At 41.5% G+C, this 27,426-nt stretch overlaps 1 protein-coding gene across 3 annotated transcripts; it reads left to right on the top strand.

Annotated features, from left to right (window-relative positions):
• The first annotated feature begins 47 nt into the window (after window positions 1–47).
• Window positions 48–25,665, top strand: LOC119785470 (NACHT, LRR and PYD domains-containing protein 12-like). 3 transcript variants are annotated; one of them, XM_038288167.1, is made up of 10 exons: window positions 48–677; window positions 7,943–8,485; window positions 8,589–8,672; window positions 9,852–11,691; window positions 15,935–16,108; window positions 18,037–18,210; window positions 18,370–18,543; window positions 21,649–21,822; window positions 24,573–24,619; window positions 24,838–25,665. In XM_038288167.1, the coding sequence occupies exons 2-10, from the start codon at window positions 8,212–8,214 to the stop codon at window positions 25,368–25,370; spliced, it is 3,474 nt and encodes a 1,157-aa protein (XP_038144095.1). In that variant the 5' UTR covers window positions 48–677; window positions 7,943–8,211; the 3' UTR covers window positions 25,371–25,665. The 3 variants fall into 3 exon arrangements, with proteins under 3 accessions (XP_038144095.1, XP_038144092.1, XP_038144094.1); XM_038288164.1 differs by lacking the exon at window positions 48–677 and adding an exon at window positions 4,118–4,356; XM_038288166.1 differs by lacking the exon at window positions 48–677 and adding an exon at window positions 4,118–4,560.
• The last annotated feature ends 1,761 nt before the right edge of the window (window positions 25,666–27,426 follow it).

Here is a 27,426-nt window from a genome sequence, read left to right as displayed (position 1 = left end):
CAGCTTGCTCTCGTCTTGCTGACAACGGAGCCGAAGTTGAGAAATGTGGGCTACCTCACAGCTGCTGAAAGCCCCACAAGAGAAGAGAACCGTAGCAGAATGCCTTTCCCCTTTGTGTCGAGAACTGAGGAGAACACTGCCTACCTCACCTCTTTTCTGTATAGCAAATATAAAGCCACTCCAAGAATGAAGCAGAAGCCATGGAGCTGGAGCTTTTCAAAGGGAATCAACTAGCTGCTACAGGAAAACTGCTGTAACTCCATGAGCCACGGCTGAGGAACCCCCCAGTTACTTTGCAGAAAAGATACAAAAAAACATGTTTTTTCTTTATTTGCTACCTTACTTGTCATCGAATGTCGCTTTGGTCTAGTTGCGAACCAGTTTTTGCTTCTGCACCGTCGGTTTCCTGCCAAAGCGCAAGGAAGAGCCTGTTCAAGAACTTCGACGGATTGTACTTCCGTACCTCCTCGATTAACCTTCCGTCGTAGCTGTCCATTGTAGTTGTTCCTCGGTTTTTAAAAATGGCGCTCCCTGGCACCCAATCAAGAAGGTTGACCACACAGACAGTCGGAAAGGCATACCAAGGACCAATCACAGCTGTTTTCTGTCTGCGCACTTCCACTTGACGTCTGTGCAGGTTTGCGACCGTCTGACGCGTAGTCAGGATTTTTTTTGAGGTGCGCGATGACGGTTTCAGAACCTCTGAGCGGGGGGCATGGTTGCGCAGAGACAGATTTGACGGTTGCAGAGGCTATGCCTCACAAGCATAAATTGACCTTAATTAGAAACAGATAGCAGTATGTAGCCACACAGGCATTATCTGTGAAATGCGTATCTTTCCTATTTATATCCTAAGCTATCTCTATAGTTATGCTGCTATAGGCTTAGACTTTTGGAGGACATAGGGACCCCTATTTCATCATTCTGCTTCATTCTCTCTCTGTTCTCCTATTCTGCAGAATCTGTTAGTTCAATCTCTAACCTTCTGCTCTCTCTGCTTTTCCTCAGAGTAGCTTTGCCTCGTCTGTTCCTGTTTGGCTGTGACGTCATCCTGTAAAGAAACATCAGCTGTGCTGCTTCCATCAACACCCTTGTTTATAGATGTTGGAGATCGGCCTGTTTTCCAGTGTGGTCCTGTTTCTCTGGCTGTGACTGAGTGGATGTGCTCTCTTCGTCCTCTGGCATGGGAGCTGCCTTGGAGCTTGTCTGCCTGGCTGTGTGTTTCCTGGACGGGGCCGCCTTTTACAGCTGCTTTTTGTATCTCTGCTTCTGTCTCCTTGAACCCCAGTCGGCCTCAGCAGATGGCCGCTCACACTGAGCCTGGTTCTGCTGGAGGTTTCTTCCTGTTAAAAGGGAGTTTTTCCTCTGCACTGTCGCTACAAGCATGCTTACTGTGAGGGATTGTATTTGAGTCAATGAGTCAATGCAATCAACTGGTTTTCCTTAGATAGAAAACTTTGTATCAATTTGACTGTATGATCTGGTTGAACTGTAAAGTGCCTTGAGATGACATGTGTTGTGAATTTGGCGCTATATAAATAAACTGAATTGAATTGAATTGAATTTATATGTTGCTACTGAGCTGCATAATTTGCTAAATCAAGGCTGGAGACCCTTCTTTTTAGAACCGCCTATGATTGGTAGTTTGCAAGCAGATTCAGGTGAAAAACTGCTGTAACGAAAATATCTTATTACACATTGAACCCTAACCCATCTTCCTTTAAATATCATGTGAAGCTTTTTGATGGTGTTTATGATTTTGTGTGATGCTTTGTTGATTTTCTTCGTAGTTGATTGATTTTTTTTTTATGATTTCTATGATTTAACTGCACATTTGTTAGGAGGTCTTTATGATGTTAAACTTACTTACAACAGAGAAAACAGGATTCCCTTACTTCTGACTACCCCAAAACACAAATTTTCTTAAGAAAGCCATAGAGAAACTCAGCTGCTCACCTTGTTGAGATAATTAAAACCATCCCACTAACGGACTTAATAGGACTAGTTAGGTAAAGTTACATCTAAATGCCCCCTTAGTTGGAGGAATATAGTCATCCTCCCTGCCTACTGGCACATGAATCCGCTCCTTCATACACAATGCCATTTCTCCAGACCTCCTCCATATGTGAAGCAAGTGCATATATGTGAGTAAGTGTGCTATATGTGAACCTGAGGTGGTATTTTAAACTAAATAAATGAAGCAAAATCAAAGTTGTATATATATATATATAATAAACTGGCTAGTCTTTGTGTGTTGGCACTAAAGTTGTATTAAAAATGCAGACTGTTTTTTTTTTAATCACCATGGTATTTTTATACATAAGTGGAATGGAGTTGTGTTTTAATGTCTGTCATTTTTTAGTGTGAGAAATTGGGAACATGGAGTGAGAGAGTGTGAAGACACTGAGATGGGTGAGTCTCACTCCCAATGGGTGAGAGTTGACAGCCCTGAATACGGGAGGAACAGCGGAGGCTGTAGGCTTTGTTTTGCGCAGGAGGTCTCCAACGCAGCGGGGCAGAACGGTGACAGAGGATGTGGGATTTTCGGGATAACAGGAGAAGCGCCGCAAGTGACGTTTAGACACTGTCGTCAGACAACATGTGGTAATTTATAAATCTCCAGATCCAGACCTCTGGCGTAATGTAGTGTTATGTCATCTTTATGACAGCCTAATGTCTCCAGCTTTTTATTCTCATTATACTGTCACAAGCACAGAGCACTCTGCATTTAACCCATTCCCTTGGGGAGCAGTGGGCTGCCATTGTACACCCAGGGAGCAGTCTGGGGTTAAGGGTCTTTTGCTCAGGGACCCAGAGTGGCAGTCTGTGGGAGTGGGGTTTGAACTCAGAACCTCTAGATTCCATGTGCAATGCCTTAACCACTAGTGCGCCACTCCCCCATAATGTCAGTCTTATGCACACTATTCAAATAAGTTGTATACAAGTGGAATCTCTGAATCCCTGTTCTAACATTTTTCCTTCAACCAGAATCTTCTGTTTATTTGTCAATTCTCTGCACTTTTGTTTCTTAATGCATTCTACCATTTGCACCTTATCCCTCTATCGAATTTCTCAGTCATTTGCCAGTATTCATTAGGTTTATCTTGTCTAATCTTGTTTAATTTCCTAAAATAATGTTGCTTCTGAGTGTCAGTATGAGGTTTGGTCTTGAACAATTATGAAGAAAATGAGGAAACAAACAAAGTAAAATGAAATAAATGCAACAGTGCGGAGTAAAACACAGAACTATGAATCATGTGCTGTTAAAAAGACTTAAACTTTGTGCTGTGTCAAATGTTTTTATTAGTCTGATCCACCTCCCCATGACAAGGTTTGTTTTGCTGAGGAGGATTTATCAAGAAAAGCTTATTAAAACCAAACAAATCAAAGTCTCAGAAACTTTTAAATAATCTAAATGAACAGACTTGAACAGTGTTTTAGGTTAGATATTCTTTGATTTACTACAGGCGGAACATTGGATATTTTCTCATGTCTTTGTTTATTCTTTTTTATCCCTTTTCATGGTTGAATTTTTTCAAAGAGATTTAATTGGATTCAGTGATGAATAACATTGGTGAATAACCAGGTTAAAACATACAGAAGCATGTGCATTAACCTATTATTAAACTAAATTAATGGTGTTCAAGTGAAATTTCATTATTGAGCATTAATATGTTAATTTTTACTACTTAGTTGCAAGGTTTTTTCAGCATGCACCCATTCTCCATTCATCTGCTCGCCACATTGTCTACTTTCTACTGTTTTTCCACATTTAACTCTTTTGATAATTTTTTTTTATCATGTGTAGCATGATTAACAAACCGCTGGTAGGTGGGGGAGAGGGGCACCAAAAGAAAGACTCCAGAGAGGTCCATTATTTCTTGAAAATTTATTTGTTAAACATTGCTTATGTCTAAAAAGATTGACACTTTTTAATTTTATTTATGTCATCATAACTATAAATGTTATATACCAAATATAACCCCCCCCCCCCCCCAGGCTCTTGGTAGCTTCTTTTTTCTGTGTTTGAATTATGTGCATGGAGGGCGGGGCACCAGCGCAGAACACTGGAAGTCGAAGGTCAAAGTCTAAATGACTTCCCCCTTGAAACATTTACGTTAAGAACATTTCATGGCTTAATGCAAGCTTAGAAAGATAACTAGCAAAATAGCTAACTGCTAGCCGCCTTTCCTCATAGAGTTTATACTTAATCTAAATTTTTACAGTTGACAGTTTTATCTGCTTTTAATCGACCTGTGCAGAGACTATATAAAAACTTCCCTCTCGTAATACTTCCTTTTTTCAGCCATCGGGGTGAAGCAACAGGATGTTAAAGCTACTAGCCCATGAGGATAGGTATGTATTTAGCACGTAGGGATCATTTAACAGCAGACGAAGAAAATAGGATTGTCTAATCCCTGTCTGAGTTATATTGTTGCAACGGATTCCTTCTTTTGATTAATTTTATGCTTTTAATAACTGACATTTCAAGTAGACTTTGAAAAATGAACTGAACAGATTTAGAAATGGATCCTCTGCTTTAAAGAGAAGTTTTTCCATGTAAGTAAATATTACTTCATATTATTTATTTTATTATACCTACTGGGGATTGTTGATTCCTGCTGACTGCTTTCTATCTTTGATTGCTCTCCCTAAATAAAAATTTATTGTCAATAGGTTGAGTCTAAAATAACACAAAATCAAAATTTTCATTTTGCATAATCATTTAATTTTTCTAAGAAATCATTGCTCATTGTATATCTCAGCAAAACTCCTTATAAACCTAGGTAAGCTAAACCAAAACCTGAAGTTTAAAAAAAATTGCTGCAGTGGCCTGTACGCACAACTCCACTACTTCCTTAATTTAAGGCGTATCTTTTGTTTTCTGTCTTTCATTACTGGATGAACTGATTAATCCAGGTGTGTCTGGCCATGATTCCTGCGGTCAGAATCCTGGATTAATCAGTTCATCTAGTAGAAAAAGACAGGAAACAAAAGAGTTGCCTTAAGTTCAGGAAGTTGTGTAGTTGTGCATAGAGTTCATTGAATTTAGAACATGAATGAGTAGGATCACATAATGAGATAAATTCATAGATAAACTAAATTCATTTAAAGTATTAAACTAAAGAACAGAAAGCTGTTATAAAATAGTTCTTAAACTTCCTTATAACTAAAACTGATGCAAAATTAAAAAAGAGGTGGGTACTACAGTATCTAGTTAAATTTAACCGAGTAACTATTTTGATTTAAAAAAAAGGATTTTTAAGAGAAGGTTAACTGTGCTGTATTATTTACTTCTTATTGAGTAATATTATTCAGAATTATTGCTACTTTTACTTGAGTAAAATTGCTAGCTACTCTACCAACCGTAACTAAATAAAGAATCAGAATATTTGAACCATGTAAATGCCAGAGAGACACACCACTACAGATCTAGCTAAGTTGTTTTACTGTTATTTGCTAATGAATTTATTAAGACACTTGGAGGTCAATTGGAAATACAGTAAATTCAGTTAAATCCAGTTCATTCTTTGTTTTTCAACAAGTTGTTATATATATATTGATGGCTGTTGGCAGGTATGATCTTCTGTAGCTGTTTGGAACGTCAGGAGGTCCTATGTTAAATGAATTGGCACAAGGAAGTAAAGTGCTTCCTGTTCCTAGCTCCTTCCTAAATGCTGGCATTAATCGGATTGCAAAACTTTGGGCAACTAAATGAACTTCCACTGAGGCTTAAGTGTCCTGACCATTTTTAGGTATTCAGATTGAGCCAGTATTGTTGTGTAACAATTTGTGGAGAGGGTTCCCACTATTGTGTATAATGTTCTGCATTTTATGACATAATCTTCTTTGACAAATCTTCTCCAGAGCTTCTAGAAGAGTTTCTAGAACAGAGCTGCCCTTCTTTATATCCTTATGAGCTTCTGTAAAAATGCTGTTACCCTAGCAGATGATAGCGGAATATTCACAACAGACTAATACAAGTGTAGGTGAGTTTCTACAGAATAACTCAATGGCAATGAATGTATTACACTTGCCATTGGGTGGTGATGAGAACAGAAACTAACAATGCATTTTCCATTCCTGTTCGATGCACAAACCAATACACCAAATAGTGGCTGACACAATTGAGAATCATATACTCATACTCATACACATACTTGTCATCTTCACTTTTATCTACGACCAAGATTCCCAGAATTCCCTCTCCCCAAAAACTTCCTTCCATTGGGATGTGCTTGTATTTAATTGATTATTTAGGTTATTGAAACATCAGATTTTTTGAAAAATAGAATTATTTAGCTTTATTTAGAGACCTGATATTTTATGCAATTTCTTTGAAAAATAACTTCTAGAAGTGTGAACAGTCCATGAACATTAATTATAGGGAAATTCCTTCCACTAAATATGGTAAAACATAATCTAAAAATGGCAACAGTGAATACAATATTGCCTTTAAACAGAAGATAAGTTTAATTTTTAATTCTGACAGAACTATGACAGTTAAGATATGCATAAAGCCTTGCCTTTGGGAGATTAATAATTGCTGTTCAACATGGAGCCTATAGTGCAATTAGAGCAAAAACGCCTGTCTTTAATTGGCCGGTTGATGTAGTTCATTTACAAACAGGTCAACAAGTTATTAGTGCAGAGAATGAGTGGAGCAGGCAGAGCAAGTAGGGATCTGCAAGGTTCAGTCCCTTTGAAAGTAGTTCTGTATCTGGGGAAGTTGTCTGTTGAATAAATTCTTTAACCACTTAACAAATTGCTTGAGACGTAAACTTATATGTGCTCTGCCAAAATTACATTTTCTATGAAATGTTGGAATGTGGTCTGACTCAGATGTGTTCTTTCCTTTTGTTGAATGTACTCTTCTTTGGCCTCTAAAGCTTTAGAGATGAAGTTGTCTAACTTGTTCATTCACCAGCTTGGTCTGTAGCTTCTGTTGTATCTTACTTACCTGGTGCTCATTGACAGAAGGTGTAAATTGCAGGCTCTTAGAGGTGCCCCTCTCTCTGTCTGCATCAGAGGTTGAAACTCAGGTAGTTCCTGAAGGATCCAAGGATCAACGTCCCTGGCACAGTTGGTGTAAAATTGTATATGCTGTTAATTGCCAAAAAGAGCATTTAATCATTTGGGCACAAACAAAGGCCAAAATTAACATGTTTATCCCCATGTTTTGGGTGATTTTTGCCATGGAGCAATAAATCTGAATCTCAATCTAAAAAGGCAAAACCATCAGATTAAGATTCAGTGTTTTACGCTCATATACAAACCAATGCTCCCCTTTTTCAGGAATGAAGATGTTCTCATCCTGAATAGGGAGGAAAGCTGATTTGAGAAAGAGTAAAGGAAGCCATATTTGTGAAGAAAAACAATCCATCTTTAAACGGGGTGGAGGATTTGGGCTCAACTTGTTCTCCTCTTACAATCTATTTATTGAGAGCATTGCAAGGACTAAAATTGGTCATTAGGTTGGTGATCTTAGTTTGCATGTTAGCCACCAGTTTTTATTATCACCAACAACTGGATATGTGAAGGTACTATCTATAAGGCTATCATTAGCTAGAACTCATCAGATTAAAGAACTGTTTTGGAGAAGAGATTAAATGTTTCAACAAAGAAGAATAATTGTACTTTTTCAATATTTTAACCTAATTCATGGAGATGCATTATTAACTAAATACTTCACTATTTTTTTTCTATGAAACACATTTTAACTGTTACTTAAGTCATTTCTGGTTGGCTAATCTGCTTACCTGGTCACAAATATGGTGCATTTGTGCCACTCTTACTTGAGTACGTTTGACATCATAAACCATTTCTGAGTAATAATAAGCGATAATAAACAGTTATACATAAAGCTAAAAGGCAGATTGAGTGTTTCTTTTTAATGTATATTTAAATCCATCTGAGACTTTGGCTACCCTTTTGTCTGTAGGTAAGCTGGTCAACAGCCGAGGGATACACCTCACCATGAGTTCTGGTTCTCCCTCTTGAAGGAGGGAGAAAATTCTCCCTCTAGAAGAATTTTTTAAGAAGACTCAAAGTTGTACTACATGCTTCAAATTGTGTTTATGGATATCCAATCCAAGCCAATCCAACAACACAACACCCCACTGGACTTGGCTCTGTACCTCTAACACAACAATACCTGAACCCAGACTCCACCAAAGGCAGTATTGATTTTTATATATGTAAGGAGCTGCCATGACACCAGAAGACCTCTTAAACATTCTAGACGATCTTGCCAATGAGGAGTTTATCCGATTCAAATGGTTCCTGCAGAAAAGTGACTGTCTTGAAGACCTCCCAACCATCAAAAAGGCTCAACTTCAGATGGCAAATAGAGAGGATACGGTTGATCTGATGGTTCAGACATACAGGATTCCTGGAGCTGTCAAGGTCACCAAGAAGGTTTTAGAAAAGATCAACAGGAATGATCTCCTTAAACGTTTGCCAGTTACCAGATCAGGAACAGAAGGTCAGTCACAGAAACAAACATCATGATGCACTCTGATTAATGTATTTTATGCATGTTGCAACTTTTTAATATATTTTTACCACCTACAATCTCTGTATGTCAGTCAATGGAAGTGATGATGAAGACTCCTCTGGGATATCTGGACAGGCCTTCTCTCATACACTGGCAGGTCCTCTTCAAAAAGAAGGTAAATCTGTTGCTTTCTTTGGTAAATATGAATGTCTTTAAGATGTCAGTCTTTAATATGACTCAAGTGGGGAGTGGAGAGTGGTGGCCTAGTGATTAGAGCAGTGCACTTGTGCTCTGAGAAGGTTGCAAGTACCCAGTATGATCACCACAGCCTCCACTATGAGTTCCTGAGCAACACCCTTAAACCCACACTGCTCCCCCAAACAATGGCAGCCCACTGCCAACCAAGGGGATGGTGAATTATAAACTTAAACTTAAACTTGCAAAGGAACGACTGACATGCTGACATATATTATCCATCTCTGTAAATTATCCCCTGAATTCCAGATCTTCCAAATTTTTGTCTTATATTGACATTTTGAAAGCTTCATTCCCATGGTGAAGTCTTTGAATATCATTAGAGAGACCTGGGTCAAGAAGGGAGTAAAAACTTTGTCTATAAGCAATGTGTAATGATTTTCTTTGACGTCCATTGAACATGGGTGCAACTTAAAAGGACACAAACAAACACACTGGCTTTTGAAAGTTGTGTTGAAATGACCTAGAAAACACTAAGACTGTGTTGGAATAATTATGTATAAGGTACTTGATGTTTGTTCTTATGATGTTTAATGTGTGACATATTACTGTTCCAGAGAGGTGTTGCAAAAGCAGTATAGGTCAACTATCAGGAAGTATTGTTAATGAAACCAGGAGGTTCTCGGACCATTTGACCGCAAGACATTTAAATGCAAATTGACCTGTTCATTGAGGCTGCAAAATGAATTGTATTTCTTGTTTCCTATTCCTTTAGCGCAACCTCAGCTTGTGTAACTAGGGACGCCCCCCCTGACTTTAATAAATAGCGGGGAGAAAGCTGAAGACCGGCAGAGTGGGTTGGAGATTTGTAAACTCCGCAGTCTCTTCCTACCCTCCTCGCGAGTAAAACTAAATTAACTGTCTCTGTGCCTTCTTTCTTTCCCTGTATGTATGTATGTATGATGTTTTAGGTGCTTAGACCTGACAGAATGTTATAAAACCTAACTTATTTTAGAAGCTTAATTTAAGTTGGATAATTAAATAACCAATGAATGATACATTTTCCTTCTAGATAAGGTTAATTTCCCAGGCAGGTCAGATTGTTAAACTGTCAAAACATGCACTATATTTAGATACTTACTCTTGTTTTTATACACAGATCTGATAGTTCCAGTTCCTGAGCCCCATTGCATCAGATTTTACCAACAGATGCTTCAGTCAAACTTCCAGGACAAGTTCATGTGCACACAGGAGGGTTGGGCTGAAGATAAACAACGCCTGGTGGATATCTATACAGAGGTCTACATCACTGCTGGGTGTGATGTACACATCAACACACAACATGAGGTCAGACAGATTGAGAACATTTTAGAGCCAGCAGAAGAAATACGAGTGAAACCCAGAGACATGTTTAATCATCCTTCAGGAGAGTACCAGCCCATAAAAACCATACTGACCAATGGAATAGCAGGAATTGGGAAAACCTTCCTCGTGCACAAGTTTGTGTTGGACTGGGCTGCAAAGAAATCGAATCAAAACATAGATCTTATTTTCCCCTTCACCTTCCGTCAGCTAAATCCACTAAGAGCAGAAAAATTCAGTTTAGCGCAGCTCATCCATGAATGTATCCCAGAAACTGTAGATATCAAAGAGGAGGCTCTAAATTACATCTTTAAAATGCTGCAGTCTTCTGGAAACAGCAACTATGACAAAAGTAGATTTAAACTACTGTTTGTGTTTGATGGACTGGATGAGAGCCGACTTCATTTGGATCTTCACATTGAAGATGTTCGATCTAACGATGTTACAAATACCACCACACCAGATGTTCTGTTGAGGAAACTCATCAATGGGAAACTTCTTCGCTCTGCTCGAATCTGGATAACTTCGAGACCAGCAGCAGCCAGTCAGATTCCCAGGCAGTTTGTTAGCAGCGTGAATGAGGTCAGAGGGTTCACTGACCTTCAAAAAGAGACGTACTTTAGGAAAAGGTTCAGAGATGAAGAGCGGGCCAACAAGATCATTTCCCACATCAAGGGATCACAAAGTCTCCACATCATGTGCCACATTCCAGTCTTCTGCTGGATCACAGCTACCGTTCTGGAGGATATGATAAAAACCAGAGGCACTGGAGATCTCCCCAAGAGCCTGACTGAGATGTATACAGAGTTCCTGGTGTTTCAGATGGATCACTCTAAAGAGAAATATGGCTCTGAGATGTCTATTCAGTTCATCAAATCCTTAGCAAAGCTTGCTTATCAGCAGCTGGAGAAGGGCAACCTGATCTTCTACGAGAAGGATCTCATTGAGACCAGCGTTGATTTGAAAGAAGCCTCAGTGATCTCAGGAGTTTTCACAGAGATTTTCAAAGAACAGCTTGGCAGGAAAAGAAAGGAAAAGATGTTTAGCTTTGTTCATCTGAGCGTTCAGGAGTTCTTAGCTGCTGTCTATGTGAGGATGTGTCTTAGTAACAGCAGCAAACACTTGTTTTTCACAAAACCATCAATGAAAAATTTTCAGTTTTTTTTCAACAACCCATCTTCAACAAAGGTTGACAGGATTCACATTGACAAAGCACTGCGGTCCCCAAATGGACACTTGGATCTGTTCCTTCGCTTTTTTCTCGGTCTTTCCCTGCCCAGAAACCAAGATAAGCTAAAGGACTTGTTGGAAAAAGCAAACAGTAGTTTAATGACCAATGAGAAAACTGTTCAGTACATCAAGAAGAAGATTGGGGAGGATCTGTCTGTAGAGAAACGCATTAATCTGTTTCACTGCCTGAATGAACTGAACGACCACTCTCTGGTAGAGGAGATACAGCTTTACCTGAGATCAGGAAGGCTCTCTACAGACAAACTGTCCCCAGCTCAGTGGTCAGCTCTGCTCTTTATCTTGCTTTCGACCAAAGATCTGGATGTGTTTGACCTAAAGAAATACTCTGCTTCAGAGGAGGCTCTTCTGAGGCTCCTGCCAGTGGTTAAATCTTCCTGCAAAGCTCTGTAAGTGCACAGACAACTGCATCTTTTGAGACATAAAAGTAAATCTTCTAACACACATGACAGTGACTGAGAAATGAAAACGCATTCCAAATAATAAATCTGTAGCAAACACAAAGAATACTGCAAACACAGAAATGTGACTAACACAAAACGTGTGCAAAGAAGATGCTACAAAAGAGGAATGCTGCAATCATAGAAAATAGTAAATAGCAAAGAGCTAACGCACTAGAAATACAAAACCAGCTGCTAATGCATAAATAATGCTATTAAAAAAAACACATGGTGGTTAAAATTATGCAGGCAACAAAAACTACTGCAAGTTACAAAAGCTGCAAAATAGCCCCACATAATAGAAACAATCTCGACCACTAATGCTATGTACACACATGCTTTAAGCAAGAGAAGCAGCTGTTTTATATGCAAAGTCCATGGCTGACGTGCATCAAGGCACATCAAAAGGTCCTTCTGCAGGTCTAGAGCAGCAGGAGCACCGCATCTTGATGCACCTGAGCAGCTGAAGCAGCACCTCAGTAAGGAAAGTAGCTAGAAGACGCTAGAAGTCGCTGAATGACGTCCTTGCCTAATTTGCATAATCTGCCACACGATGTGATGCAAGGCAAGGCAAGGCAAGGCAAATCTATTTGTATAGCACATTTCAGTACAAAGACAATGCAAAGTGCTTTACATGATTAAAATACAGGAAGATAAAACAGAATCAAAGCAAGTAGGAAAAAATAATAAATAAAATTAAATAAAAAAAAATGCAGAAACAAAAAAGAATATTAAAAACAGTTGGGTTAGCATTTGATCAAAAATTTCTCCTTGGGCAGTTGACAATTCCCTAGAACCTTGCCTTTTGTTCTACTACCATAGAACTGCAAAACCTTTCCCATTATCTACAGGTAATTTAACTCTGCCCGATACACACCAATCCTATGGTGCCAACCTGGATAACTGGGGGGGGGGGGGGGGTCCCACTCTAGATTACCGACATCTCAGTAAAATAAAGTACCTTCTGGTGGCACCTACTGTACAACCTTCCTCTCACTCTTAGAGAGAGCCTCACGTTCCTATGTGAGGTCTTTTGGTTCACAGGTGGAACAAAACCTGAACTGTCTTTCTGCTCCCCAAAAAGAAAAGTTATCTTTTATTTTGTATGTATATTCTTTATTATTATACTAATGGTAATGCTTTTGAAATAATTTGATTGATGCGTGTTATTGATGCTGTGGAAGAAATAATGTCGTTAGAGAGAGGCAAAGTGAGTGAAAACACTCACAGTATATAGACCTACTTTTTCTGTACATTAATGTTTATTTATTTGTTTTTTATTCAATTAATTTTTTTTTATTAATGTTTATTTTATCAAAATACTAACCCTCCTCCTTTACCTGAACTTTTGACCGGCAAAATGAACCATAAAGAGACACTATGGCGGAGTTACAATTTATTTATTTTTTTCCAACTTTTTGTTTTATTTTTTCCCCCCTTGTGGTCAACTAAGGAGCCTACAAATCATGGTAAAACATGAACATTATGAACCATAACATTTTTTTTTTTACATGACATCACTTTAACAATCTAAATATAACAACAAAAAAACTACAAAGAATCAATGACAATGTGAGCAAATATTGGTAATTATTATAATATATTTTTTTAACTAATAAGATTTCCATGCACACACGCAGGCTGTGCCTGCCTACTCACAGAAAAAGTGGGTCCTCGTCATGTTGGTCAAGACTCTCTATGGCAGGTTCAGCAACTGAGGGAGCTGACTCCAGCGTGATCAACCTGCACCGTCAATTCCGGCGCATGCGCGCAGTTCATTTGCAGTCTGGAAGCTGAGGGTAAACATGCCGTGGCTCTGACTGCAGCGCTGGGAGGGACTCCTGCGGAAGCGGGATGAGAACAGGGTTGGGACGAGGGAGGGGACGGGTATCATTCCTACTCTTGTCCTCCAGCGGCTGATGCTGACCTGCCGCTGGAGGACAAGAGTTGGAACGATACGTCCTTTCACATAAGAGTCTCCAAAAGCTGCCAGTGATTCCAGAAAAGTTGATAGCTTTGTAGCTAGTCGCTTTTTTGAAAAAGAGTCGATGGAGGGTTCTGAAAAATCGATAAATATAGCAACAAAGTCGCTGAGTTGGATACACTGGAATTAACTTAAAAGTTTGAAACTTTATTATTCTGGTGCTTGCTGTTTCTACCATATACCTGAAAAACGCTAATATCTACTTGCACAGACAATGTTTTGTGGTGGACTTTCTCTCTTCAAAAATATTAAAACTTATTTTTACCCATACATCACAGCAAGTATAGCTAAATGACTCTGCCATTGAACACAGGAGCAGCACAAGCATCAGATGCATCTGGACACGTCACTGTTTACTGGATGCGCTTCAGGAGTGTCAAAGATGCTCTTGAGGTGCCTGACCTTAAGGTGTAGAAGCATCAATTTAAAGCCGCAGACGCTTTTCTGCAGCTGAAATTGCATGTGATGTGAACATAATATCAGAAGACATGATCACCAACTCATGTCGGACCATACCCTTAGACACCAACTGGATCCCCAAGGGGACTAGGTCTTTTCGAGGCACAGCCATGGAGGGAGGGCGTATGGTTCTGCTGTGGTGAAGGCAAAGCTCGGTGTATGTTCCTACCGTCACCTATAGTCATAAAATCTGGAGCATGACTAAAAGAAGGAGATCCCGGATACATGCAGCTGAAATTACCTTTCTCTTCAAGGTGGTTGGGCTTTCCCTTAGAGGCTCAGAGTAGAGCTACATCTCCTCCAGATCGATAGGAGTCCATTGAGGTGACAACTTTTTTGGATGTTCCCTGGACGCCTGCCTCGGGAGGTGTTCAAGGTACGTCTCACTGTGACGAGGCCCAGGGAAGACCCAGGACACGCTGGAGGGACTATGTCTCTATACTAGCCTAAGAGCACCTCGAGATTACCCTAACAGAGCTGAAGGAGGTGACTGTGGAGAGAGAAGTCTGGGAGTCTCAGAGGGGGCTCAGACAACTGCCCTATGACCAGGTCCTGTTGAAGTGGGAAATGATGAGCCTGTCTGTATGTTTCTTGAATGGATGTGGTTTCTAGACAGTAATTTTACATAACGTCTATGATCTGGTTTCATATGATGTCCGTTTTCAAAGCAGACAGACAGTTTGATATTTCCAAAAAGTGTTTTTTTAAAGTAACGGATCTGCAGTGAACAGCGAGAGCATTTAAGGCAGGAACCTCTGCAGAAAGAGAACACAGATTAGTGACCACATCAATCTGGCAAAAGATGATTATGAATGTTTAAGTCACTAACCTGGTCTTAAGGTTCAGTCCATGCCTAGAGAACAAGGTTAGTTCTAGCCGGTCGGCTGCTGGGAAGAAGCGGCGGACGCTTCCCAGAGAGTCCCAGATGATGTCCCTGGAGTACAGAGAACAGGCAGGAGATGAGATCCGAGCAGGCGAAGGAGGGCAGGATAATCGAGAGAGCAAAGCCAAAGTCAGTGTCAAGGAGGTGCTCCGGGGTCCTGGCCAGAAGATCAGAGATCCGAAGAGGTACTGAAGGGAAATCCAGGGCAGTGTCAGGAATCAGTTCGAAGACAGGTCAGGCAAACAGATCAGAACGGGAACAGACAGAAGACCAGATGGAGAATGGGGCAGGATCAGGAAATCAAAACACATTAAGATTCGATAGAAGACTCATCAGGGGCTCGAATAATCTGGCACTGATAACTGGAGGAAACAGGTTTAATAGAAGCTGGAGCAGGTAGAACAGATGGGCACTAATGATAAAAGTTGACTGAGCTAGGCAGCTGAATGAAATGAGTAATCAAGCCAATCATCAGTCCTAAGATCATGACATGAATTGGTGATCATCCCTCACTAGTGGTCAGGAGCATTGCTTTGCTATTTTGCAAGTTTTACATGTGTTTGGTATATTAGCATACTTAGTGATTTTGCATAACATTTGCATCTTGCTTTTCTATTTTCTGCTAATGTAGCTATTCTACTTTCCTGTATTTTTACTATGCATGGTTTTTGCCTGATAGTCTCATTTTGTCTTTTTGTATTTTCTGTGAATTTTTGTATTAACATTGCCTTTACACCCCTCTGCCATTGCAAATTGTTATGTCACTCTGAGTCATACACTAATCACAATATTGATTAGTGGTGCATTAATAACAGGAAACAATTCTGTATAGGTAATGACGGAGCCCATCTTCTTACTTCCGCCAGGCTGAGTGAATGTAATCTGACTGAGAGATGCTGTGAAGCTCTTGGCGATCTACTCATCTCAGATTCTTGTGGTTTGAAGGATTTGGACCTGAGCAAAAATATCCTACAGGATTCAGGACTGGAGCTGTTGTTGGCTGGAAAGGAGAACCCACTCTGTAAGCTGGAGATTCTCAGGTAAGGTCGAGTTATATTCTTTGTAAATCTCCATGACACTTCTGAAAAGAAAAGACATTTAAGTTTTTTATTGGTTAATCACCAACTGATAACATTTAGAGACATCTAACAATTAGAGACATCTTATCATCCACCAGTTCGCCAGCGGCCCGGTGGATGTTAAGTGGAGTAAGCATACAATTCCACCGGTAAACTTTTTACCAGTATAGACAAGTAAGACATCATTGGAAAGCTTAGATTCTTAGGTCTGATAAGCTCCGAAAGCGAAATAATATTTTTAGGCAGGGTCATAATCTTGATGAATTAACTACACAATAATATTTTAGGATGGACTTTCTCACTTAAAAACATATTAAAACTTGCCATGGTTTTAAAGTGCTGTACCAGTCCGTCGTGGTGAAGAGAGAGCTGAGTCAAAAAGCGCAGCTCTCGATTTACCGGTCGATCTACGTTCCTACCCTCATCTATGGTCATGAACTCTGGGTCATGACCGAAAGAACGAGATCACGGATACAAGCGAGTAGGGTGGCTGGGCTCTCCCTTAGAGATAGGGTGAGAAGCTCGGTCATCCGGGAGCGACTCGGAGTAGAGCCGCTGCTCCTCCACATCGAGAGGAGCCAGTTGAGGTGGCTCGGGCATCTGGGTAGGATGCCTCCTGGGCGTCTCCCTGGTGAGGTGTTCCGGCCACGTCCCACCGGGGGGAGGCCCCGGGGAAGACCGAGGACACTATGTTTCTCGGCTGGCCTTGGGGTTCCTCCTGAGGGGCTAGAAGAAGTGGCTGGGGAGAGGGAAGTCTGGGCCTCCCTTCTTAAGCTGCTGCCCCTGCGATCCGACCCCGGATAAGCGGAGGAAGATGGATGGATGGATGGATGGATGGATGGATGGATGGATGGATGGATGGATGGATGGATGGATGGATGGATGGCCCACATGCAGACATAGATGGGGGAAAACAGGAGCAGTTTAAGATGTTTATTTGTCTACACAGAAATAAGGTCAATTTAGAACAGGAGTCGCAGACGAGGTTCAGAACGTCAGTGTTTGGAGTTCTGCGGGAGCAAAGAGGAAACTGATTAAGACTAAGAAAATAAAAAGAAACCTGCGCTGTTGCTGCTCTGCTTACCGCCAGGTACAGATAACCTATCCAGGGAGGGTGAGTGGAGGAATGGGTTCTGTAACTCACAGTTTTCCGATGGGAAGAGGTGGAAGAGCGACAAGTGGGACTTAGGCGGGGGCCCGAGCAGCACCGCTGCGGAGACAAGTTTGAGGACCAGCTGAAGGAACCAGTGTGAATCCAGGGAAGGAATCTCTTGTCCGACTCGGTAGTACCGAGGGGGCTCGATTTAAACGCCAGAGCAGAATCTGAGCAGCAGGGATTTAGAGTCCAGTCCTCAGAGCATGGAGACAGGCGGGTGAGCAATCCAGAGCTCAACCAACTGAGGGAGACAGGAGACCGGTTAGAACCAGCAATCCGAAACATCAGGTTTCAGAGATTTGTCGACTGGATAGAGGCCTAGGCGTACCACAGCGGTTTAACACTCTGGCGTCCTTTAGCAGACTGAAAGCTCCTCTTAAGCTCAGCTGATCAGTTTCAACGAGGCGCAGGTGCGGGGCCACGCCCACCTGTCAGCAATAACCACCTGTGGAAGAGAGTAAGCAGAGCACAGAAACACCGAACCCTGACAAAACTACTTTTTAACCCAGATAACAGCAAATATAGCAAAGCCGCTCTCTGCCATTGAACACAGGAGCAGCAGAAGCATCAGATGCATCTGGACACACTTCGGCCCAATGTGTACAAGCATCAGTAATGAATAAGCAGAGGCTTTTTTGCTGCTTCCAGTCTGAATGTAGCATTAATTAAGAAAACTCTTTGAAATTTCCTAGATAATGGTCATACATCTGTGAAAAATGTCTGTGTCCATCAGGTTATACCAGGTTGGCATCACAGGAAGAAGCTGTCAGGAGTTATCATCAGTCCTCAGCTCAAACTTCTGTTGTTTGAGAGAGCTGGACTTGAGCAGCAATGACCTGCAGGACTCAGGAGTAAAGCTGCTCTGTGCTGCTCTGGGAAGTCCTCAATGCTCTGTGGAAACTCTCAGGTCAGACGCAGTAACATCCACAACTCAGCATTAAATATGTGTGAATTACTCTTCTCATTACAAAGGAATGAGATGAATAGGGAAAATGGAAAGCCATTTTTTTCTGAGCAATTTAAACAACGAATCACAATACTGACAGAAATCTCTGTTTTCGACCAGGTTAAATCAAACATCAATCACAGAGAGCTGCTGCGAGGAGTTATCATCAGTGTTCTGCTCCCAGTCTTCCAAACTGAAACAGGTGGATCTAAATAACAATGACCTTGGGGATCAGGGGATGAAGCTTCTTTCTGTTGGACTTCAGAGCTCCAACTGCGTTCTGGAAACTCTCAGGTGATGCCTGGATTTCAGTTTGCTGGGCTAAAACCCTCCAAAATATGGTTTTGTTGAGATACATCAACTAAGCACATTAATAATCAAAATGTCTGGAGGGCATCCAAATACACATTGCTTTAAAACTGGATGAAGTTTTGATTAAAATAAAAATAATAATTATGACACAATTAGCATTCTACACTCACCGGCCACTTTATTAGGTACACCTGTCCAACTGCTCGTTAACACTTAATTTCTAAGCAGCCAATCACATGGCGGCAACTCAGTGCATTTAGGCATGTAGACATGGTCAAGACAATCTCCTGCAGTTCAAACCGAGCATCAGTATGGGGAAGAAAGGTGATTTGAGTGACTTTGAACGTGGCATGATTGTTGGTGCCAGAAGGGCTGGTCTGAGTATTTCAGAAACTGCTGATCTACTGGGATTTTCACGCACAACCATCTCTAGGGTTTACAGAGAATGGTCCGAAAAAGAAAAAACATCCAGTGAGCGGCAGTTCTGTGGGCAGAAATGCCTTGTTGATGCCAGAGGTCAGAGGAGAATGGCCAGACTGGTTCGAGCTGATAGAAGGGCAACAGTGACTCAAATAACCACCCGTTACAACCAAGGTGGGCAGAAGAGCATCTCTGAACGCACAGTACGTCGAACTTTGAGGCTGATGGGCTACAGCAGCAGAAGACCACACCTGGTGCCACTCCTTTCAGCTAAGAATAGGAAACTGAGGCTACAATTTGCACAAGCTCATCGAAATTGGACAATAGAAGATTGGAAAAACGTTGCCTGGTCTGATGAGTCTCGATTTCTGCTGCGACATTCGGATGGTAGGGTCAGAATTTGGCGTCTACAACATGAAAGCATGGATCCATCCTGCCTTGTATCAACGGTTCAGGCTGGTGGTGGTGGTGTCATGGTGTGTGGAATATTTTCTTGGCACTTTTTGGGCCCCTTGGTACCAATTGAGCATCGTTGCAACGCCACAGCCTACCTGAGTATTGTTGCTGACCATGTCCATCCCTTTATGACCACAATGTACCCAACTTCTGATGGCTACTTTCAGCAGGATAATGCGCCATGTCATAAAGCTGGAATCATCTCAGACTGGTTTCTTGAACATGACAATAAGTTCACTGTACTCAAATGGCCTCCACAGTCACCAGATCTCAATCCAATAGAGCGTCTTTGGGATGTGGTGGAACGGGAGATTCGCATCATGGATGTGCAGCCGACAAATCTGCGGCAACTGTGTGATGCCATCATGTCGATACGGACCAAACTCCCCGAGGAATACTGAAAACTCTTGCGCTTTCACACCTGAAAGAGATCACTGACCCCCTCCTGGACCTTCTACAGTTTGCCTACAGAGCCAACAGGTCTGCAGACGACGCTGTCAACTTGGCTTCTCACTACATCCTCCTGCACCTGGATTCCACAGCTAGGGCCCTGGACAACACGGTCGCCCCCATCATTCTTCATCAATTCCGTTCCTGGACCTGTTCCTGAGTGTATTTATATTTACTCATAAAATCCCTGAAGCCTTTGTTTTCATCTTCCCTCTTTCTTTTTAGTTCTAATAGCCCCTTATTTAAAGAAAACATATTACATATACCTAATGCAGATATATGTATATATATATATATATATATATATATATGTATATATATATATACTATTAAATATTTTTCTCACAAATGTCAGAGTGTCAATTTCGGGCCCCCCTCTGTCCTGGGCCTGGGACAGTTGACACCTTTGTCCCCCCCTGTCGGTAGGCGTGTCCCAGGTACTTACGCCAGGAGCTTGCTTGTAGATTTCAGCCTTCAATGCAATCACCCCAGCTCTGCTTCAGTAGAAGCCCTCCCAGCTGAGTGTGCCTGACTCCACCTGCAGGTGGATCACAGACTTCCTGTCTAACAGGAAAAAGCACATGAAGCTGGAAAACCTGTCTCTGACTCCCAGCTCATCAGCAGTGGCTCTCTGCAGGGCTGTGTTCTTTCTCACTTGCTCTATTCCCTGTGCACCAGCTGCACCTCCAGTCATCAGTCTGTCGAGCCTCTGAATTTCGGGGATGACACTAGTCTTATCTGACTTATCTCTGATGGTGACAAGTCCACCTACAGGTGGGAAGTTGACCATTTGGTAACCTGGTGCAGGAAGAACAACCTGGAGCTCAACACTCTAAAAAGAGTGGAGATGGTTGTGGACTTCAGGAAGAACTCAGTCCCAACTATCCCCTTCCCTCTTGACTCCACAATTGACAATGTTGAGTCTTTCAGCTTCCTGGGAACTATCATCTTACAGGACCTAAAGTGGGAGCTGAACATCAACTTCCCACAAAGAAAGCCCAGCAGAGGATGTACTTCCTGCAACCTTTGAAAAAAATTCGGTCTGCAGAGAAGGTGATTGGCTGCAATCTTCCATCTCTCCAGGATCTCTACGCCTCAAGGACTCTGAGGCATGCAGGGACGATAGTGGCTGTTTCCTCGTTCCCCAGTCACACACTATTTCATTCACTTCCCTCCATCAGGAGGCTGCAGTCCATCAGGACCAAAACCTCACGCCACAAGAACAGTTTTTTCCCATCCACTACCAGCCTTTTCAGCAAGGACCAGAGACCCCCGTGATACTGTCACTCTCTCCTCTCTCTTCCTCGTTTCAAGACCTAGAAGCTACACCAACGTAGCATCTCCAGACCTCCTGTGTTACACTAACGCACAGTCTACTGCGTATCTAGTATCGCAGTGGGGCTGGTGTCTATCTCCAACAGTCTATGGGTACACCCTGGACAGGTCACCTGTCCATCACAGCTTTTAAAATATAACATTGCATACTGAGTAGAAAAAAAACTTTTTTATTCCCACATTGTATTGAATTGGAATGTAGGAAATAAAGTCTTCTAATAATCAAATGAAACATCTGTGTCAATGTTATAGCATTGTAACCCATTTAATAAGTGCTGATAGTCTTTTTGCATGTTTCTCCTGGTATTTTGACAATTTTCCATCACTAACATAGATTCTAATCTGCTATCTTCATTCTGATACTAATACTGTGTGTATTTTCAGAGTTGCCCACAAGATTATAATTTTTTCGTTGTTTGTTTGCAGGTTATCGGGTTGCATGATCTCAGTGAAGGGCTGTTCTTTCCTGGAGTACGCACTGCAAACTAACCCATCCCATCTCAGAGAGCTGGACCTGAGTTTCAATCACCCTGGAGATTCAGGGAAAGATTTGCTTTTGGCTAGATTGGAGGATCCACTTTCCAGACTAGAGATTCTCAGGTCAGATTCATGTTCTTGCATTCTATTGAATTGGATTCATTTTCACTCAAAACAATAATTGTTAGTTTAATACTGCTTAGTTAAGGACCATCAGTTTTGTTTATATGTGGAAGATATTGGGTAGTGAGAGCAGCTGATGCATCTTTTCAATACATTTTGGGCAAATTACTTATTCAGTTGTTGAAAAGACCATCAAGTCTGACCATAAAGTAAAATCCCCCAGCGTTGGTGATCCCATTATCTACCTACTTTGAAACTATGACCCTGAAAATATGGCAAGTACATGCTAAAGATGGTATCTTAGAAGATAGCTTCTTTCACATATACTTTCCATATTTTCAGACCTTTTTAGAATTTGAATGGACTTTTATTCTCATAGCTATATTACATTGGTCTCTTCTTCTCAAAGTTCAATTAATTTGAATTCAGTTTATTCAGATAACACCAAACATATTATCTCAAGGCACTCTATAGAGAAAATTCAATCAAACATGCAAATAGATTAGTTGAAAGTTTTCTGCCTATAGAACGCAGCTGATTGTTGTCGTGATCGGTTTAATGAATCTGACCCACATACAGAGTAACCACTCAGAGAACCAGGGGAAAAGTTCAACAGATTTATTGGGGAAAAAGAGATCTGACGTAGATTCTGGAGCTCAGTGAACTGGTGAACCGGAACTGGAAGTGAGGATGGAAGATCACAGAGATCAGTTCAGGGACCAAGGGAATTTTGGATTTCGTAAGATTTAAGCAGGAGAGGTACTCACGTTTCTCTTGTCAATCTTTGAATCCAGTCTGTGTGGGATTGTCCAGAGAATATGTAACATGTTGGAGAGCGGACAGGTAGACAAACGTTGGACCCGGAGGAGTAATGGAGCGGACTGTCACTCGGATTTCCGATTGGAACTTGCTCAGTGTGAACTCAGACTTTCCTTCCAGGGGGAGAAGGTTCAGGTATCCAGTTAAACAGGCTTCTTCATGAAGAACAAGGACAAAAGAACATAACTCTCAGAGAAACAAAGCTCAAGTTAGACTCAGCTAATCTTTAGCCGGGGTAGATTGCCCAAAACTGGCAAACATCTGGTGTCGAGGTAGTGACAGTCCACTGCTCAAATACTCCTCCAGATAATGGTCCAATGAGCCACAGGTGTGCAGAGAGGCCCAACGAAAACAGGGCACATAAACAGACCACACAACCTGGATTCCTATAAATTGCTGATTATTCCTGTATAAAACAAACATTGATAACCAGCAGCTCCCCACCATTAGCAAATGTGCACCCCGGGTAAGTTCTCTCCTAAATCTTCTTCTAAAAAGTTACTTCAACTTATTGGAATCATCCGTGAGAGTCCTGTAGCTTGGTGATGACACCAGCATCATTTGTCTGATCGCGGACGTTGAAGAGTCTGCAAACAGACAGGAGGCAGCTGACCCACTGGTGCAGTCATCCATTCTTTCATCAACTTTAACAATATTGATCTTTTGTACATCCTGGCTACCACCTTTTCTTGGGAGTTGAGTTGATCTTCACATTGTGTGCATGGAGGCGCAGCACAGACTGGATTTTTTGGAACAACTCAAGAAGTGCAACCTTTCCCAGGAGCTGATGATCATGTCCACTATTCAGTCAGCCCTGTATACATCCAACCTCTGTGCAGTTTGGCTCATCTACAAAACAGGACAGGTCCGAACTCCAACAATATTTACATCAGCAAAGAGGACCCGGTGTTCATCTTTACCTCCACACTCCAAACTTAAATTCAAATAAGACTTTTCTAGCCATTGGAGAAAATTAAGCAGCAACATGTGATGTCGTTATATGAAGCAGCCTGGCTGGACCACTGATTATTAAAGGGGCGAGTTTTTAATGAATGTGTTGTAATCTAGAAGTTGTATGTACAAAATCATTTCAGATAATATTAGCGATGGTACATGCCATCGGACAACATTGAGAGAGAAGCTCGATTCTAGGGATTTGCTTCTGGTTGGCTTAGAAAAGGATAAAATTTTTGGCGATACATTTTAACTTGTGTGTCATCACGGGGGGTGCAGAAACATGTTAAACCAATGGAGCAGAATTTGTCAGAGTCTTGGTCTGTTTGTTCCTGTTTTTCTTGGTTTTCCATTTGTTGTCCTCTGCTGCCCTCTTGTGTCCTCCCTTGCTCTGTTTTTCTGTTCTGCCTGCACCTGTTTTCAATTTCCTCGTCAGCTCTCTCTTTGTCTCTGTCCCCTTTAAAAGCCCTCCCTCTTCAGTTCATGTTTGCTGGATCCTTGTCTAACTTCTGCCTGCCTTCCCCGTCTAACATCTGCCTGCCTTGTCTCGTCTCTTCCTGGCTCCTTGAGGTTTGGTTTACCCCCGAGGTCTCCTTGGTTCTGGTACGTTTATTATTTTCAGTTGGACTCTGATTCCTGCCCCTGGATCTGTGAACCTAAATAAACAGACTTAATTCAACTCTGCTTACTGGTCTCTGCATTTGGGTCCTCCTAACAAACACCGCCTCATGACAGAATTTAGGAAACTAATTAACAACCAAAGAACTCTTTGAGACATTTTTAACAGAGTTTGTGGTTCACTGAGGAGTCACTAAGAAAATATGAACAGGCTCTCATAAGTGTACAGATTTATTTAATGGCTTTAATCTGTCTTATTTGATAAGCATAATTGAATTATGTAAAGATATTTCAAACATTATTTTTAACAACTGAATTTTGCTTTTTAATGTCTAAAAACTGAATTTTTCTTCTTGCAGACTGGAATATGATGGACAACAGAGACTGAAACGTGGTCTGAAGAAGTGTGAGTGTTTGTTAAGTTGAATTTATGAACTAAACTCAGTCTTGATAAAACAGCGTATGAAAGCAATGATTGAAGTCTCCTGATAAACTTATGTCGTCTCATTTGAATTGAGAAAGCTTCCTGGAGAGGTGGCGAAACGTCTTCAAATCTTGAAAACCAAGTCCAGTGGATATTTTTTGAATTTTTACGGAATTATGTCGTCTCGCTCTTTCTCTCAGATTTCTGTGAACTGACGTTGGACCTGAACACAGCCCACATAAAGCTCCAACTGTCCCACGGCAACAGGAAAGTGGCCACAGTAAAAGAGGAGCAGCCCTATCCAGATCATCCCAACAGGTTTCACTTCAGTCAGCTGCTCTGCACGGACGCACTGGTTGGCCGCTCCTACTGGGAGGTGGAGTGGGAAGGAGTGGTTCACATAGCTGTGAGTTATATAGGAATCGGAAGGAAAGGAACTAGAGGTGAATGCTTGTTTGGAAGAAATGAAAAGTCCTGGAGTCTGAGCTGCTCTACCATTGGTTACGCCGTCTGCCACAATCAGAAAGAGGTTGTTCTTTCCTCCTCCTATGTCTCCAACCGAGTAGCAGTGTATGTGGACTTTCCTGCTGGTGTTCTGTCTTTCTACAGAGTCTCTTCTGACATACTAATCCACCTCTATACCTTTAACATCATATTCACTGAACCTCTTTATGCTGGTTTTGGGTTCTGGTATGGTGGGCAGGGATCCTCAGCTTATCTCATCTCTCCATAGAAGAACAAACCTCCTTGTGGTGGATCCTGTCAAAAAACAGTTTAAAAACACGAACAAAAACTACCATCTTTAAAATTACTTAAAGTATAATGCAGGAAAAATAGTTAAGCCTATTAAAGGAACATATTCTGTAATTCTGGATGAAAATTTCCTTTGTTTTATAACTAATGGTAACAGAGTCAAATTTAACTTTGCTTCATCTTGAAAAACGATTTGTTTTGATATGTGGCAAACAACACATTGGTGCAGCACCGAGTCCAACCACAAAGAAATAAATTGTCTGGATGAAACATTATTTTGATGTTTTTTGTTTTTTTTGTACCAACAGGCCACAATGAGAATGAGCTCGAGTGAAACAAAACTAACAAGTCTATTTTTAGAAAGTAAGGAGTAGAAAGTAGAGATAGTTGCAAAAAAATGTGAGGAGTAAAAGTGAAAAGTTGTCTAAAAAATGATTAATGGTCAGTGGTAGTGCAGTAGTTGTGCGTGACCCACTTAGAAAAACTTTGGTCCTCGACACGGCCATCATAAGTTAGACCTTTGCCACGTGTCTTCACCATCCCTGTAATCCTATTTACTGTCTGTGTACTTGAAAAAACAACAGCAATAAAGCTACTAGATGCAAAAGATACACTTTTTAAAAAAAAGAGGAAGAACAGCTAAAAACCCAGTAAATGCAAAGCTAATTATATATAACCTAATATTTCTTATGTATTGGAATTAAAGCAGGGCTGCTCAGTGGAGCAGTGGGTAGCACTGCTGCCTTGCAGCAAGAAGGTTCCGGTTTCCTGTGTCCGTTTAGAGACAGGAGGTTTATGTTTGGGTTTTAGTGGAATTGACTAAGCAGTTGCTTCAAGTATGCATCTATGATGCAGGCATGTACCTACAGAAGAGGATTAGGGACACTGTAAGAAGTCAAACAAAAATTCATTTATTTTTTTAATATGGGAAAAAAAAATCAGAATTCTAATCTAGGAAGTCTGATATTAAGTCAGAAGTCTGAGAAAAAAAAGTTAACTCATTTTTTTATTTTATTTGAGTTTAATATGGAAAGATTTTTGAGATTAAAGTCAGAATTCTGACTCTTTTCTGTGGCAGAAGATTAGGGCTACTCGAAATGACTAAAAATGTTTACTGATATTTTTTTATTTGATTTGAGTTTAATATGGGAAAATGTTTACTCTGATGTAGGGATGATCAAGGGATGATCACAGCTAACTAAAAGTGACAAACATTTAAAATAATTAGGGCAGAGCAGCAAAGCGCTGCGAGTGCCTATTGTATTTCGAAAGTTTCTTATTAGCCCCGAGCAGCGACAGCGCTGCGAAAGCCTATTGTTTCTGTATCGTTTATTATTAGGCCCGAGCAGCGACAGCGCTGCTGCGAGAGCCTATTGTTTCTGTATCGTTTATTAGGCCCGAGCAGTGACAGCGCTGCGAAGGCCTATAGTTCCTGTACCGTCTATTAGGCCCGAGCAGCGACAGCGCTTCGTAGGCCTATTGTTCCTGTACCGTTTATTAGGCCCGAGCAGCGACAGCGCTGCGAAGGCCTATAGTTCCTGTACCGTCTATTAGGCCCGAGCAGCGACAGCGCTTCGTAGGCCTATTGTTCCTGTACCGTTTATTAGGCCCGAGCAGTGACAGCGCTGCGAAGGCCTATAGTTCCTGTACCGTCTATTAGGCCCGAGCAGCGACAGCGCTTCGTAGGCCTATTGTTCCTGTACCGTTTATTAGGCCCGAGCAGCGACAGCGCTTCGTAGGCCTATTGTTCCTGTACCGTTTATTAGGCCCGAGCAGCGACAGCGCTGTGAAGGCCTATTGTTCCTGTACCGTTTATTAGGCCCGAGCAGCGACAGCGCTTCGTAGGCCTATTGTTCCTGTACCGTTTATTAGGCCCGAGCAGCGACAGCGCTTCGTAGGCCTATTGTTCCTGTACCGTTTATTAGGCCCGAGCAGCGACAGCGCTGCGAAGGCCTATAGTTCCTGTACCGTCTATTAGGCCCGAGCAGCGACAGCGCTTCGTAGGCCTATTGTTCCTGTACCGTTTATTAGGCCCG

This window comes from Cyprinodon tularosa, unplaced genomic scaffold, assembly GCF_016077235.1.
Source record: "Cyprinodon tularosa strain WSP-4 unplaced genomic scaffold, ASM1607723v1 ctg25, whole genome shotgun sequence".
Classification (NCBI taxonomy): Eukaryota; Metazoa; Chordata; class Actinopteri; order Cyprinodontiformes; family Cyprinodontidae; genus Cyprinodon; species Cyprinodon tularosa.
The sequence above is the reverse complement of the archived record's forward strand: the minus strand, read 5'-3'. Positions and strand labels throughout refer to the sequence as shown.